The sequence below is a fragment of the Lonchura striata genome, chromosome 2, assembly GCF_050655825.1.
Source record: "Lonchura striata isolate lonStrDom1 chromosome 2, ASM5065582v1, whole genome shotgun sequence".
In the NCBI taxonomy this organism is placed as follows: Eukaryota; Metazoa; Chordata; class Aves; order Passeriformes; family Estrildidae; genus Lonchura; species Lonchura striata.
In genome coordinates, this window is record NC_140704.1 from 118010075 (window position 1) to 118028019 (window position 17945).

General features: G+C 35.0%; 1 protein-coding gene across 12 annotated transcripts in view; it reads left to right on the plus strand.

Moving 5' to 3' along the window:
* Window positions 1-17945, plus strand: part of RP1 (RP1 axonemal microtubule associated) — a 198606-nt gene that overhangs the window by 52166 nt on the left and 128495 nt on the right. For all 12 annotated transcript variants that reach the window (XR_014952910.1, XR_014952905.1, XR_014952903.1 and 9 more), the window contains 10 exons: window positions 888-964; window positions 1051-1082; window positions 1224-1353; window positions 2417-2520; window positions 4449-4622; window positions 5365-5577; window positions 6669-6846; window positions 8507-8638; window positions 13369-13571; window positions 16705-16794. Coding sequence is in view for 4 of the 12 variants with exons in the window: in XM_085572110.1 (XP_085428236.1) it covers window positions 888-964; window positions 1051-1082; window positions 1224-1353; window positions 2417-2520; window positions 4449-4622; window positions 5365-5577; window positions 6669-6846; window positions 8507-8638; window positions 13369-13571; window positions 16705-16794 (1333 nt within the window). In the remaining 8 variants the exon portion in view is untranslated. The remainder of the gene's footprint in view (window positions 1-887; window positions 965-1050; window positions 1083-1223; window positions 1354-2416; window positions 2521-4448; window positions 4623-5364; window positions 5578-6668; window positions 6847-8506; window positions 8639-13368; window positions 13572-16704; window positions 16795-17945) is intronic.

A 17945-nucleotide genomic window follows, 5' to 3' on the forward strand; every position in this document is an offset into this window, starting at 1 on the left:
AATATTAGGAATGGTAAAGTCCAGTCACGTAAGAGTGTAGCTGCAGCTTGCCAGTGGCACCCCAATTCTATTTCCTCCTCTCACTTCTCTGAGTGAATAAATAACTGCCCGAGACAGCCCAGAGTGAGCGATGTGCACACTGAAACTGATTTATGTGTGAGTAAGGGCTCTCTGCCTATCAGATACAGCACCTCATCCTTGCCTGACCTAATTTTGAGTCTGTATTCTAGATGAGATGAACTGCTATGAAGAGATCTATAATGCTGGGTTCATACATAATTTAGGGAGAGTTCAAATCCATTTCAGGCAGAAAAATACAGAGTGTGTGCTAGTTATTGTTAGAGCTTGATGCGGTGCTTGCTATCTTGCTCTGAGTGTGTGAATGCTTTTGACTCAAATGGAGTTAGACTTAACTTGCATAAGTAGATGTGTACAAAGGCATTGTGCAAGTATAGTTCAGACATTGTGAAAGTGTTGCCACTGTTGGGTTTGTCCCCTCGCATAGGGATTTTCAGGGCATGGAACTATTTGCATCTTGCTGTAGCCTTCTTGCAGACAGGAAGAGCAAACATCATGACCACTGCACAATTCATTATTGATCTGGGATGAATACAAGTTCTCTGATATGTAACAATTCAGTTAGGCCCTTTTACCTAGGTCTGGGAAAGCATTTATTTACGTTTCACCAAGAACAAGAAAGAAAAATAATTTTTTGCCAATGTTAATCTCTTTTTACTAAAGCTGGATTTTTGTATTGCTGTTTGTCAGCCTTGAGACTTTAATGCTTTATTTAATGAGACTTTAATAGCAAGTATTGTATAAAAGTGTCATGTATACTTTGGAAGTTACCAATAAAGGTTATTACTTAAAGGGGTTCTGGTTCTTAGGTGGCTGGATCAGGGACAAGATGACGGCAATATTTCTAGAGAACTGCCTGTGACAGATGCCAGCATGCTTCCAGGAAGTAAGTGAAAATTGGTGGGAAAGAAAACTGTCTCAAAGGAAATGAAGAATCTCTGTAAATTAATTACACTGTTTTTATCCTCACAGGACAAGAGCTGGAACTCAAGAGAGGAAAAGCTGTAAGAGTATACCCTTTTATTTTAATTTAAACCACTGAAATTATGCTTTGAGTGAAATCAGGTCAGTTGAATGCCTTGTATGACAAATTTCTGTGTATCATCTTCTTATAATTCTTCTCTGTTTGTTGTTTACAAAACTAGTGGGCTGCAGAAAAATGGAAATTTCGGAAAGGCGTTATACTTCAATTTTACAACAGGGTCACCCGTGGCTTCATTTGCCTCTACCCAGATAGCAGAGTTGATGCTCTTGGTGACAAGAAAAACAAACACGGTAAAGTATTTCCCCTGTGGATGTATGCATAAGAGATACAAGAAAGAAAGACTTTAATATTGAGATTCCTAAAATGGATAGGAGTAGATAATCATGCAAAACATTTTCCTTATTTAAAATATACATGTGTTAATAACTATAAGGACACAGAAAATATATGCTTAGTTTACACAAACACAAAAATTCTCACATGGTATCTTGCTACTGGCTTTCCTTTACCAAATTGAAAATCTTCCCATAGTCTGTAGTTTGATGCTCCCACAGAACTCACATGGCAAGGACAGCTAGAAAAAACTAGATCCATCTAAGATAACAAGTTCAAATTTAGGTAGAGTTTATTAATAAGGAGTATATATACATGTGTATATACATATATATATATATATATATATATATATGTGTGTGTGTGTGTATGCATAAATTCATTTTATTCCATTTTTATAATATAAGCTGCATCTTACAAAACTGCAACATAATGGATTGGTAGAACAGTTGCTTAAAAAATCACTGTTGTGCCTGGGAACAATAAAAATGGCAAGAATTTGCCTTTCATCAGTATTTAGTAGCTATAAGAGTTAATTGTTTGGAAAATTGGCCAGATTTAAAATTTGAGAAGCCATGAGTTATGTTGCAGGATTTGCTTTACAAATTCTAATATGGATAGAGAAAATGAAGTCTCTTTTCTTACCTGAGAGCTTTATGTTCCCTACATCATCTGTTATTTATCATCTAAATTCATTGCTAGAGCCCAGTTCATTATGCTGGAGTTCTCAGCTCCTTTTTATGGATTTTTTTTTAAACATATGTGCTGATAAAAAGAAATTTGTTCCTTATCATTACCTCTCAGGGCTTTTCTCCTCAAGGTAGCAAAATAGACAGTAGTCCCTAGATGCCCTTTCTTGAACAAATGAGAGAATTTATTGATCAGAGAGGTTGAACTGTTGAGTTGAACACTTAATTAATTCTTTTTCCTTGAAAATTATAAACCATCAATTGCAATTAAATGCAAATATGAATTAATAGACTTTCATATTTCTGTCTTTTTTAAAAATTTAACTCTTAGGTCTTTTTCATGTAAATGTCAAAAGGAGAAATATATGTATATTCAGCAGTCATCAAATGCCATCTCTTGCTCTTGCTCTTGTCAGTGGCCGTGTAACTGGAAAGGTAGGAAATGCTGTTCCTGATTCCTGCTTCATAAAGATATGCCATTGTCTGATTAAAAAAAAGTTTTAAAAATCTGTCTAATAAATAACTGTACTTCCAATCAGATAGGAAGTGAAGAATTGCAGAACTGAACCCAGGAAATTACTGATACATAGGTGAATTTAGAGATAGGGGTTTGTTTTCTCACAGTTTACTTTTTATTTTTTGGTTAATTTATTTTGTTTAATTCAGAAATACCAGGCCATTCCAAGATGTCATTTATACTTTTTGCCACATGCTGACAAGCTACCTGGAATACCCTAATATCTCCTCTTTTCTGAAAAGGAAAAATTCTCTTGCTTTATTTTAAATGCCCCTTTTCCCTTTGTGTTTTTTATTTTTTTTCAAGTAACATGCCAGTCATAAGACAGCTGGTATAATCCAGGGTTTGTTTAGATGCATTTTGATTTGTTCTAGCACAGCTTCAAAGTTTTACTATAGCCTTTCCTCCTCAGCACTTCCAGTATACAAATAGATAAATGGAGCTGTAGAATTCAATTTCTTCTGATTGTAGAATCAGAGAATATCCTGAATTGAAAGGGACCTGCAAGGATCATGGAAATCTGACTTCTGGCCCTTCACAGGACAGCACCAAGAGTAGCATCACTTGCCTGAGAATGTTGTCCAAACACTTCCTGAGCTCCGTCAGGCTTGGTGCTGTGAGCACTCACCGGGAGCGCCTGTTCCGGCGGCCAGGCACTCTCTTTGTGAAGAACTTTTTCCTAATATCCAATTGGCATGACCTATCCCAGGAAATGGAAGTAATCCAGGTTCTTGTAAAGGAACGCCTTAGGGCTGGTTAGAGTGAAATGGCACTGGATGGTCAATGTGTGTAAATATTTGCACAGGGTTTAAATGAGGAGTGTAGGTGGGAATACCTCCCCTCCTGCAGTCCTCTGGTGAAAGGCCTCAGAAATGAGCCTGAGGGTGCTTTGGGAGTCTTTGATGTTTTATGACACCTGTAAGACATGATACCTGTTGCTCAGGCAGTGGAGGAACAAAAATGCAACACAAAATTGCAATCTGCCTTATAATACATACTTAATTGTACTTTGAGGACATGCTTACTCACTTGCTTCACAACTACTTCTAAAATTCATACACTTTTCCACTCACTTTTATAGATATATTGAATCTGATAGACAGCTCTTTTAGCTTTTTTTCAGAAGGTAGTGCCTTGAAAATGAAAAGTTTTCCTAGAAATATCAATTCTTTGTAGTCTTGAAATTTCTAAGATGATGTAAATAAGTATTATCAATTATTAGAGGGATTCTTAGCATTTTACATTGATCAAAATTCAGTTTTATTTAAATATGAGAATGGTGATGGGTTGATATGTTATGGGTTGAATTATTATATATTATATATTGATAAATGTTTTGATAAAATATTAAATTACATATTTTATAAAATGGGATCACAGAGCCTGCCAAGCTGAGCAGGAAAATATGGACTGTATTGTTTTACTCTTTCAAGTAATACTTCTGATTCTCTGAGTGTTTTCTGTGAGAGCAGTATAAATGAATGAGGGCATACACAAAGGCAAGAGAAGGTGAACTGGTGGCAAAGAGTTACCATGGCTCATTTCCTGTCTATGTCAGCTTCATACTTTTTTGCCATTTTTATAGGCTGTGATACATTCTCCAAGTGAGGCACCCAGGTATCTTTCATATTATTGCCAGATGTGTGTCATTGTACAATGAACTATTTCTGTCCACAGAGCCCACAATTTCACAATTGCAAATCTTAAAAAGGGAAAGATTTTTGTACTAGACTGCTAGTATTGTGGGAATTCGAACAGCACAGAAACTCTGTTGCGATGCTCTCTCTGTTGTTTGGATTTTGCCATATAGTTCATATAATTTATTATTCCTTCTTTAATATGTTAGGCCAAAGACAAGGCCTGCTGTGAGCTCCGTGTTCACCTACAACCAAACAGCTGTGCCATTCTCGAGTCAGCCAGCTACCCAGGTCACACCGTGGCTTTCAATCTCCAAGGCAAAGTAGCTGATGAAGCAACGGGATACGCTGGGCTTTCCAAAGAATTTGTTGTGCATGTCAAGGTAAGGTGGGAAGAGAAGAATTAGGAAGACCCTTCTAAAATTTGGTGTTCTAAAGCAGATTGTTTCTAACGGAGTTTCAGAGGTTTGCGAGGTAAAAAAGGGATCCTCTTCCACGAGGTGGAGCTCAGCTACAGTTTAACAGGTAGGCAGCTCTTGAGAAGGTTGCCTTTACTGCTCTCCCGGGATAGCGGTGCCGATGCTGCAGCTGGAACATGCAAATAGAGTGGGCAGTAACACAGAAAGATGAGACCCTGAACTTGCTAGTGAGACCTTCAAAAAGTAGCACACGAGAGCTGCTGTTGAAAAGGGACAAGTTCCTTAATTTGCCACTCTCCGTGTTCTCTGGATATTATGCTGAGCTGACTGAGCAAGAAAAAGCAGAGATGCTGCAAGTAGGGAAGGATTTCCACTGCTCTGGTTAGTGCCTGTGCAGAAAGCAGCAAATATTCAAAGACTGGAAGTATACTTGAATTACCCGAGACTGACTCTTTTATCTTTTATGCAAAGACATGCATGAGTAAGTGCTTAAAACTAAATGGTAGGAGCAGTTTCAGTTTCTTGAATTACTTGAGACTGACTCTTTGAGTATACTTGAATTACTTAAGACTGAGTCTTTTATCTTTTATGCAAGGACATGCATGAGTAAGTGCTTAAAACTAAATGGTAGGAGCAGTATCAGTATCAAAATTTAATATGGAGAAAAGCTGTGCTGTTCACAGAGGACTTTTTTTCTGATCTAAAGGGTGTGTTTCATCATGGTGCCATCATTCTGCTCAACACAAGTCTCTGCCAGGCTCTGTCCCTTAGATCTGATGGGAGCTGCAGTGGAGCAGGTCAGCAGCAGCAGGAATCCTACTGGAAGGTGCATAAAATCGGCTCTGGACTCTGCATGTTCGAAAGTGTGCACAAACCAAGAATGTATCTGAAGATCAAAGATGACCAGTGTGATGGAACAGTAAGCAGTTATTGTTTGTATTTCCCTCTGCAGATAGTTTGAGTAAATTGTCAGTGATAGGAGAGACTAATTTTCTTGCATAAAAACTACAGAAATCTTTGTTCAGATTAAAAATGTTTCAAATATTTTCCTTCATTTGCCAAAGCAAAAGCAGAAAAAAATATAGCAAGAGAAGGTGTTGTGTCAATTTGGCAGTTGATGGAATCAGTAAAGATCTGATTTTATTATTAAACTATTGAGAATGTGGATGTAGTTAAAACTTATGTACTGCTAGATAGATGATGCAGATAAAACCCATTAAAGAATAACTAAGATGTGAGTGACTGAATACTTCACTGACTTTTAAAGTGTGATTCTGTTAATCTAAGTTAATAAATGTAAGAAATAGTTTTGCATAATTCTTATTTGGGAGTTTAAGACAACTGAATAAGAAATTGAACTGTGTAAGTACTCAGATATAAGGTCCATGAAAGTATTTTCATTGTCTCCAGTACACTTTCAGAGATTAAAATATTTGATCCATATTTTGAATATAGGCTTTGTGAGTATCTTATTTTTCAGCAGTGCTCCCACCAATGGATCAGGAAGTCCAGATAAAAAGTAACATTGAGTAAAGGTCTTGAAATTAAACTTGTAAATCCTATGAAATTGAGGAAAAAATGTGTTACATCTATTTAATACATGCTATATTATACAGCATTAGCAAATCTGGGCTATGAATATACTTTGTATAGAGATATCCTATGTGTTCTGATATAGATATTTTCACATTCCTTAATCCTCTGGAAACTGTTTAAGTGGGAAACTCCTTTGAATATATCCTAGCCCTTGCCTAAAGCCTAACAAATCAGAATGCTTTCACTTGGTCTTTCATTTACCTAACTTATGTGATTAGTCTTTCTGGTCATAAAGGAATAAACTGGGATTAGTTGCAGGTATGTCTCTGTGTGTGTAGTAATGTATCATGTTGTGAAGAATGTAAAGTTAATCTGAAATATTACTGGAAAGTAGTAATAATTAAGACTATTAAAAAGTTTTCTAGTTACATTAATTCAATTGTTGAATTCATGTTTCTGTTATCAATTTCTTAGGGCAAGGGTGATGAATACTGTCATTTTAAAATTGAGAAGAATTTGGAAACTGGATCTGTGAGTCTGGAATCAGTGCAAAATAAAGGGATATATGTTGGTCTTCTGCCAGATGGCCAAACTAAACCAGTTGTTAACACTGGAGAGAGAAATATCTTTTTCTACCCACAGGTCATCAAATGTATGTGATTCCTCAATAGCCTATGGTTTTATTCAGTAATTACTGTTTCTAATGGACAAAATTTAAAGCAGAAGTGTAAAATATATATTGACACATTTTGCCTTGGTTTCAGTAGCTTTAAAAGTGAAAATTTTATTTTCTTTTTTTTTTTAAATTTCTCCTACATATTCAGTTAGCTTGATTCCTTTATTTTAATAATAATAATACAGGAGATGTCAATTGTTTTACTACAAAGCTTTTGAAAATGAGAATTGAAACGGGGGACAAGATAAAGACAGCATTGACTTCCTGGGTGTATTCCCCATTCTGGGCACAGATTTTGGAAGCCTGGGAAGTGTTGTCTTGCTGCCAACTCTACCACGGTTTTTCTTGATTTTATAAGGATATTAGTACACTTTCAAGAAGGCCTGGTTGGAAGTGTTCAGTTTGTTTTTTAGTGATGTGAAATACATTGTACTCCCCATCCAGAATATTCATTATATTATTCCTCTTTCCCTTAGTCAGATTTGAGAGCTATTGCTCTCAAAATATTTCCTCAGTAGAGAGCTGATCTAATCAACTAGCCAGGACTCCGAAATTTGGTCTCAGCACACTCGGGATCACTGTCATTGGGTACCTGCTTGTCTTTTCCCCTTTCAGGAGAAAATAGTTTTTAATTTGGTGAAAAACTAGCTATGAAAGGTAGCCAACTGACTTAGATTATAACTGCAGAAAACACAATTCTACAGGAAATGTGTTCTTAACTGGTGGACTTCACAGCAGACATCAGGAAAAGAAACAACACGTGAAAAGGCTAAATGGACATCAGTTTGCACTTGAGAAGTTTCTTGGATTTTTTCCAAACAGAATCAGAACATACTTATCTTAACACAAAGAGTCTCAAAACCTACAACCACTCTTACAATTGCATATGTTCATATATACTGTTGTATATATATACAATTATACATATATACATATGTATATATGTGTACTGTGATGGAAGCATTATGAAAGTGACCACAAGCACATCCCTACTGTTCTGTCCCTGTTTGCTGCAGGGTGATAGAAATATTTTAATCGCTATGTCCTTGTAGAAATGAGGAAATTATTTTCCTTTATTAACCTTTGGAAAAGCAGTGTTTTCAATAGAAATTCTCAACAAGTCAGTGCTTACTGGAGTCATTAAATAAAGCTAAACATTACTTTGTTGCAGCCTTCAACCCTCCTGAATATTTATATAGTTGTCCACTAAAAGAATATAAAAAGGAACAAATATTTTCCATGCAAGCAATAAATATTGTTGGTCTGACATGTTCATATTAGCAATATCAATTTACTTTTTATTATTCAAATGGCCTCTAGCAATTTTCATTTCAGCATTTCCACTCTTAAGAAAACATATTGGTGGTGGAGAAGATTATTTTGGGGAAAGCTTCATGTTAACAAGTCATTTTATTCCTACATCAATGTTAAATTTTTGCTTAGATTTTTAAAACATTGAATGGACTTTAATTGGTATGTCAGTTCTGTTCCCAGTTTTTGTAGCATTCTGCTAACAATAGAGAAAGGATTTTGATGTCTATTGTGTGGAAGAACTGTGAGATCTGTTGTTAGCTTCTGAGAAAGAAAGAGCAAATGGCTTCCAGCTAGTTACAGATTTTACATTTCATTGTTTTAGTTGGCCGGGAAAAGCCTATGGGAACATCTGCAGCACCCAAACAAGAGAAGAAAGACTTCAGAGAATCTCAAATCCAATCAGCAGAAGCCCAGGAGCCAGTACCTCAAAGGCTTTCAACTTCCTCACCCTCAAGTAAGTGACAGTTTACAAACCAGCTGTGGTACATGTTTTATGCTTGTCCTCTGTGCCTGTTTGCAGAGACTTACCTTAGGAGGGACAATGAATGGCTTTTCTAGATTATTGGATTATGCACTCAAGCACACTACATAAAATGCATTTCCATTTGCTCTTTTTCTAAAAGGAGCATTGGAATGTGGTTTATTGATAAGACAACAATCAGCAGGTTGAGTAACTTGTTAAATAACTTCATTTTAAAAAATTAATTAGTAACCTATTGATTGAATATTTCTGTGGAAATTAAGAGGTTGATATGGTGGAGAACCCTATCTAAAGCTCACTGAAATAATGGAATATTTTTCATTTATGCTCTCACACTCATGTTTTCTGCTTTATGGTTCACTAGAGGAAAGAGGAAAGTTTTGATGCATTGCATGCTAGATTTATACTTATGATTTGGCAGGTAGGAGTTAGATAAACAATGTTCTGGTCATGCTCCTAGATTCATAGTCTAGCAGATATGTTTTTCTAGAATAAAATGCTTTCTCTTTAGCTAAAGAAGTTGCTTAAATAGTCTAATACAAGAATTTTTGGTATATTCAGCATTCAGCACCAAACTAAGGAACTAAACAACAAAACAAAACAGGGACTGATACATCTCTTAAAGAGTGGGGATGATCATATTTACTTCCTGTATCTCTTATTTCAATGTACCCAAAGACCCTGACAGTCTGAATCATGTAATTTCATTACAAAAAAGCAGATGGGGTAAATGGAAACTACAGAACTGCAAATATCACATGGAGGCACAGTCACATTTTGGAAACATATCTGTTACTATGAAAGAGATTTAAAGACAAGATTATATTGCAACTTCCAGTATGAGAGACATGCTTACTCAGTTACAGGTGTTCTCAAAGGCATTTATGCAGCAAATAATTCAGGTGTGTTGCTGATTTGGTTTTGAACTTGATCTTCTGATTATTTCAAGGTATATGTGAAAAGTTTGATTATGTGAACAAGACATTACATCTGTCATCCTTGTTCATAGGGTATAATGGGAAGTATCAAGCAAGATTTTAATTAAATTCAGTTCAACCAAAGTATTCTGGTTATAGTGAATCACTATAAATACTTAATTCTTTTTGGAAATATTTTTCCATTTTTAGCTCAAAACACCCAATATCTAATCTGTCAGACTTAGTCCTGTATCACTGTGTCACAAAGCCTTCCTGAAGTGTGGTGGTTTGTCAGCAGATATGCTGTGTCTGAAACCCATGACAACAATACACAAGCCATCAAACCTGTTTTCAAAGAAGCTGGATGTTTTTAGGTTTGGATACAAAGGATCCTTTTATAGAAGCAATATCTGCCGTGAAATTGGTTACATAGAGTCTATAGCACTTTGTAAGTAGTTTTTTCAGCATTCATAAATATAGATTCTGCTCATGGAAAATGAATAGAAATATCAAAGTTACTCTGTCTTTCAAATAAAATGATCATTTTTTAGTAAGACACTTTTCACTTAACATATGTCTTTTGACATGTACAGGTGAGCCTTGAGTTTTAAACTGATATTCATAAAATTCTTACTTTCTGTTTTTCACTCACAGTAAATATTTAGAAAAGGGTGCTGCTTGTACTGAGTATATAATAGAGCAGTGGTCTTTGCAGGCAAACTCAGAGCAGATTAGCTTTTAGCCTGACCAGACCCTCCTATTTATGTCTATGTCCGCTAACTGGTAGATGAATTTTGGTTTCTGTTTTAACAATTAATAATTGATTTAGGATTCATTAAACTGAAAGCCATGCTACAGCATTTGAGACTTCTCCTATTGCAGTGTGAGTTCTGTGTTCCTCAAGAAACTTCTTTCACTGTACAGAGATGATGTCAGGTCCCAGCTTTAACCTAATAGCTCAGATGTCATTAGCTTCCATGACACAAATGCAGTCTGTGACCCTGAGAACACCTCTATGGTTTGGTATTAACAAAGTGTATCTCTGAGAAATACTCTCTATATATCTATATATCCCCCACATTCCTTTCCTGTATGTCTGGCGTTATTAGTTGCTATTATTTTTTTAATATCTTTTACTTAGAATGTATAAATAAAATCTGATTTCATTTCCACCTCAGTTAACATTGGAAATGATGATACACAAAGGTATAATAAAAAATACATCCACTTTATTGCCCGAATGTCTGCTCCAGAGATTAGTTTTTCTGATGGTTCATTTTTTAAAAGTGTCACTCAAGCATATCATTTTCTCAGACAAGATAATTTTCCTTTTGTGTTACATTTAGGATAAGTAAGTAAATTTAAAAAAATGTATTTCTGTGAAGTTGTGGAAAGGGTTGTGACTTCAACGTTCTCATGCAGGCCTAATAGAATTAATTTTTGTCACAATAGATTTACAGCATGGTGTCATGAAGTGTGTAAAATCCCATGAGTAATGCAGGGCAACCATCAAATCTTCTTTTCAGACTGGAATATTTTTAGCCTGTAGCAAATCAATGCTACTGATTTCCATTTGTAAGAAGAGCCAGTAATTTATGAGGCAAAAAGCATTCCAAGCCTGTGAATTGTTTGTGCATTATTGTTCCAAGAGGTGGTAGTTTGAGGCTGCAGTAATTGTTTTGGGTGGCAACTGCCCAAGTCTGGAGTTCATGTCCTAACCACATGAAGCAACATGAGATTCCTTATGTTTCTTGAATACCTTTGCATTTTATGAACATTTTAATCTCTTTGATGTAAGAAAGTTGTAGTTTTGGATAGCTGGAAGGAAGTCTAGCTTTCAGAGTTATAGGTGAGAAGTTAGGTAACTACAGTTGCAGAAAATTGTATAGTCAAGTTCTCCAAAATGTTTATCATACCAAAGCAATTAGTTTGCTATAGTTCTTTCACTGAAAGTGAAAGTCACTGAAAGAGAAGTGTAATTAAGTTCTTTTTCTGGTGAACTCTAGATATTTGTCTCTTGCTTTATTATTGGAGTGTTGATTATTCTTTTTCCTGTCAAAATAATTTGCTCTCAGTCATGATGAAGAATACAATCAAATCAGCCAGTATTGCCTATTCTAAATCACTATGACCAATCCAAAGTCATATTACTTCTGTTAGAGGCACTGCTGTAAAAGTAATTTTACTACAGTTCTGAATTTCTTAAAAATTCATTAACCAAATATTATAATCTTTGCCAATGCTAAATTTCCTGTTGTTCTAGAAGCCAGTCCTTATTTATTGTAGACCTTTGTATGGATCCTAAGTCCTTTGCAATTCCTTGTGTTAATATTTCACATCAGTTAAGATATTAATGCTAGTGGATCATAATTCAGTTTTGGGGCTTTAGTTATCATGTTGATTTAAATATAGGACAACCTGATTACTCAACTGTATCATTCCTTTTGAATGCAACTTTTAAGAAAAAAGGGCTGCTGGTGATGATCGCTTTTTCATCAATTGCTTTTTTGTCTGGTTTTGGTTTGATTTTGTTTGGTCAAGTGTTTGGTTTTTTTTTTCCTTTCATGTAAGGGTGGTGTAATAAGTGAAGGGAAGAACTCCATCCAGAGAAACCCAGTACAGTATTTTAATCAAGCAAATAAAAAAGGAAAGGACTGTAATACCACTACATAACTTAGGCAGTGCAGCAGAAACATCCACAGTGATGCATTGGAAGTTTTTCAACAATTAATATTGGTGGCATATTAAAAATTCTCTTTGCAGTCACATGGAAAGTGCTTATGTGAACAATTTGGAAACCCCTGGAGGACACAGCATATTGGCAATGTGCATGTTCATATTTTCAAATTTGGGACTTATAACTGCCTCTTGTGTCAGAACAAACTATAAATTCCTGTCAGCAAGGATTCCCTCTTTTGGAGAGGGCTCCATGGTCATTGGAAAGTAGTGCTCCAGACATCTAATGTTTGTAATTTTCACTTTGATTAAATTACTCAAAACTAAATTCCTTTCCCCTAATAGAGTCTGATTTTTCCATATCTCCTGTGCAGAGGTGTCATTTGCTATCTCTGCATGTACATTTGTTTCTCTTAAGGGTAGATGGAAGATCACTGGGTTTTGCTCTAAAATGAAGCCTATATTTTACAAAATTTTATTTGCTTAGCCATTAGAGCTGTGAAATTTATCCATAAAGTGCTACTGTGCTGCTGTTGTCTCATTCATGCAGAGCATGCCTTAATCCAAATAATGGCACTGCATAAGTATGGTTAAGAAAAGCTATATCAAGGTATTTTTGATATTTTTCTTTTACAGTATTAGTTGCTATTTAATTTGAAGAAAGTTAATTTCCTGATTTCTTTTTTTATTTGAAATTAAAATTGTCTGTATTCCTAGACATGTGACTCTCCTAATGACGTCCCAACACAAGGTATTAGAGGAGAAATTTGACTTGTTTCTAAATGTCAGACTAAGAAACCAGAAATATCAATTTAATGGTCACAGTTCTGCACCACAGCATCCTTACTCTGCTCCAGAATATGTACAAAAAATATGACGATGGCGTGTGTGAGAGATAACTTGTTCTTTTCCAGCTGATTCTTGTAGCTCAACTAATCAGTACATTTTGGTCTAGACAAGAAACATAAATCAATCTTTTCAGACTATCTCACTTGCCATGAAAAAATACAATCCCCCTGCTGTTATGGCCTTCTTATGTGCTGAAGTTACAACAGCAACTGGCAGTTTCATGTCAATTTTCATCTCCCACTAACGTTCTGTATTTCACAGAGGAAATGAGAAATCCCCACGGTGGTGAGCGTCCCCTTCCTTTGGATGATGAATGGAGAGTGTCAATACTGACAGGAAATGCAGGAACTGAAGCAAGTGTCGCTCTTTGGATATATGGAGACAGAGGATTAACTGGACCAATAACTCTTGGCAAGGACAGCAGAAAGCAGCTGTTTTTTCCCATGCAGGAAGATGAATTTCAGGTAGCTAATGAAGGCTAAGAACATTATTTTAATAGGTACCTTTCCAAGGATTATCCTGGCATGTGAAAAGAAAATAATGTTTTTCTCCTATATTTACTGCATAAAATAAATCTGTATCTAATCTCCATGAATTCTGTGTTAAATCAGCTTGTTATGTATAGTAAACAACAGAGGAAATATTCTTTCTTTTAAACCACCTCCTTCATATAGATGATCAAATGGGACAACTGCAGAAGTAAATTGATTTCTTTAAGGCAATTGATTTGAAACTAGCTTTAAAAACTATTTTGAAACAAGCTATGCCTGATATACGACTTGCATATTGTTTAGGGATCTTTAGTAATTAAGTTTTCAGGTATACAGTTTTCAAAGCATAATATAAAATATATGCTGTGGAACTCATTCAATTAAAGAAGAAAACCCATTTTAGAGCTGCCATATTATAAGTGATTGAAATGACAGAAATATTTACCTGTGGAATAACTAAAAGTCCAATGAAATCTATGTGTTACCATGTCGTGAAAACATAGGGTTTCTGCTTTTATTTAAGAATAACTCCACGTCTATCTTAATAAGGAAATTATGTCTAGGTAGACTGAGAGGAAATTACCAAAGGAGCTAAAATTTCTGTTTTGCTTAAACCTCTGTCTGAGATGCATGTAACATTGCTGTCTTCAGTAGCTAAAGCAGTCGTTACATATTTCATGATTTTTTCTGGACTCATCAACACTTCTAATACAATCTTCATACAATCCAAGATTGCTACTGTCAGTGATATTAATAATAATAATTCTCTCTATGAATAGGGCATAGGTAGGGAGACAAACTACCATAACATTCATTTTCTAAGCATATAGGCTATAGATTATGATCCACAGGGAATCCTGTTCTCCTAATTAGTAAATAATTTATAAGCAATGTTGGATAATGGCATGTTTGCAACGTTAATCCATATGTTCAGAAGAGATGGACCAATTTTTCTTCTCTAAAATGGATGTGGCCCATTATGGCTGTGTGCTGCAGATATTGATCTTGTGAGAGAGCAGGATCTTTCTCTCAGCACTTGGGGCTACTCCTAGGGTTTGTTACATCACATTGACACTATGGCTTTCAGGCATGAAACAGCAAATGTCATTGAAGCGCTTTTCACTCTTTAGTCTGCGAAAAAAGAAAAAGTCTATGAGTAAGAGCTCTTTCTTCTCTTTTTCCCCTTAAACTTTATCCTGTACTTGTTTAACAGAACAGGTCTTGAAATGAGGATAGGGATGTAAGACATAAAAAAAGCTACATCTTCTTACCACTTCTGTCTTTGAACTTTTATGTTTTCACTGATATATTCTAGAACAGACAATACCAAATTTTATTTTTAAAGTAATCAACTTAATCACAGTTCTGTCCAGGAGTTCTAGGAAGAAAGCAGCTTCTGAAAGGCTAAAATAGTCCAGCAATTCGGAATTAGTTTAAAGTTCTTACCTTTCATTTATCAACAACATGTGCAACCATGAAATGTTTGAGTAGAGCTAACCTAAGAATTGAAAAACATTCAATAAGTGGCCTTCTCTTTCTTACCTTAGCTTACCCATGTGAGTTTTCATTGCCTGCTTTATCATTCCTAAGACAGTGCATGAGAAAAATCAAGACTACCAGAGTGCTACTTCTGGAAGACCTATACTTGTTTTAGGAAGAAAACATGCTTGCATTCTGACTCAGTCTACTACATTTTGTTTTGTGTTGTATTGATACATGAAATTATGTGCAACCTTTTTATTAACTAAAAGTCTGAAGAGGAATTTGTTAGAATAAACAGAGGACATGATAGCCTTATATATGCAGTGAGCACCAGCTCTGTGAATGAGAATACCATATCCCATATTACTTGAGAAGTAGGTTAGTTTGTTAGTTTGTTTGTGAAATGAGGGAAAGACAATACCTGGGTATTTTTTTTTCGATCAAACTGAATATATGCCCATTTGTTTGGTTAATGGAATTCGGTTGATGTAACAATATAATTTACTTGTGTGAAACCCAGAGATTCTGTCTCAAACCACCATTATGAAATTCCAATGTGCAATTCAACGTTCAGGAAATCCAAATAGAAGTTTTTTGCTTTTAGAAGTGTTTGACTAAAGCATGACAATGCTGTGACTATAACATAAAATATTCTTACATAAAAGCACAAAGAGCCAAAAGTTGATACAAGAAATCAAGGTAATTCTGGCCTCTGAAATGAGAAGAGTGCTTTTTGTTAATGAAAGTAAAGAATGAGTGGATAATATACTAGTAGGTGTTTCTAAGAGAATGAAGATAATTTTTATCCAATGCAAATAGCTTTTTGGATGTAAATGGTGGAAAGGAATAGGCTGTTACCAATCTTTTATGAATAGAATTATTATTTGAGAAATAACATAATAACACACTCTTCCTTTCCTAAAGGTACATTACAAATTATCTAAAATTATTTATGCTTGCTTCAAATAGTGGTTAAACTTCAAATGAACCCTAGATAAATGAGGGTTCATTTAAATTTTTGAAGATAGGGTTGCAGAGAATAATTTTTATAAGTAAGAGCACACATAATGCTTGAAAAGGCAAATGAATGCAAATCATAGTCAGAAAGCAAATATAGCATCATTCTGAAGTTTTGCAGATGTTCTGTCAGCCCTTGGAAGCTATTCTTTGAGGTCTCCAAAATTTTATATCCTTCATGTTGACATATTAGGGTTTATGGTCATCTGTGCAGAATTATGAAAGATTTGTGACTTGTAGTCAGAGGATGTAATTTTGTTTATAGGATGTTATTTTGTATTACTCATTTCTCTCATGAACAGCCCTCACCAACTTTTTTTACTCTTGAAACTTTGAAGAGTTCAAATACCTGCCAAATCATTCTCCTGGCAAGACTTGTGCCTCCAGTAGCTGTAATCTGGTCAAACTGGGACTCAGACAGCAATCTGCTTAGTCAAAACAGAAGCAATATGTTCTTTGAATCCTATAACCTCAAATCTGCCAATCAAATATGTGTTTTTTCTGAACACTCAGATACTACAGTGGTTCAGATAAATCTAGTATCAATTGCAAAGATAACGATGTAATTCTATGTAGTGATATACTGTACTGTTCTGACTTTATTCAGGTTAAAATAAACAGCATTGGGAATATCTACAAGATAAGAATTGAACTTGATGGATTACCAAATGAGCAACCTGAGTGGAATTTACAGAGGGTGAGATTTTACAGTGATTTTGTTCCCTTTTAATTAAATTTATGTGAAATAAAGGCCCAACTTTTCATAAAGACATAGGTTTATGAATCAATAAATGCTGATTGGGATAAGTTCTTACTGAATTTTATTCTTAGATTGCTGTGGAGATGACAAGAACTCTGATACAGTTCATGTTCTAAGGGATGAATTATGCGGGATTATTTTGGAATTATTCCTAATTCCTGCAGAGAACAATTTTATTGTATTGATGTGCTTGACTAAGTTTTGCCTTTTGAAAATTTGCCATACTCTTTGATTTTTCTTTGCTCTTCAGTGTGTGTTAGGGACAGTCTAGTTTTAAAAAATTGATGGAGCAGCAATCATTCCATGGCAACAACTTGCAAGGAATGAACAAAGTTTGCTTAAAGGTAAACAAAGTAAGTCATAACAGGCACCACCGTTTCATTTCATAATTATGAATATTTTCAGGGAAAAAAAAGCTGCTGGGTTTTTTCGATTTGGTGAATAAATTCTTCTTCTTTATTTTGTTTTAATTCTATTTTTCTCCTGATATTTAGGGATGTTCCCCAGACTAAATTTGTTCTAAATGCTTCTTAAGGCTGACACCCATGTAAAATGTATTTCAGAACTGGGATAAGAAATTTTTGTCTGTTTCTTGTGTTGAATTTGTAAAGGAAACAAGTTTATTCTTTTTCACTTGAATAATATTAAAAAGCTTGATTTAGGCAATCAGAATTAGGCAATAATAGCAGATTTTTACATTAACCCAAAGGTCTTAACTGAGAATGTAGTAAAACTGAATGTAAGCATAAATATTCCACTTTCCAGCCTGGTAGTTACTAAATATTTCTTTAATATTTTGCTCCAAGTTTAATAGGGTAAGCCAGGGATTTCAAAAACTTCATCTCAGATCAAGAAATAAACCATGTTGAAAGCTGTATTTTCCTGAAAAAGCAGTTAATATATGCAATTGTTATGAATCAGCAGGGGGGTCACTGCCAGTAAATATTAGAGATTAAAAATCAATGCTGCCAAAGTATTTAATGTTAGAATAAACACATGCTTTGGTGTTGAAAGCAGTGTTCATTTTACTTGAAATAATATTTTATTGGAAAAGTGAGATAGACACATCTATTGCCCTTATTCCCTTA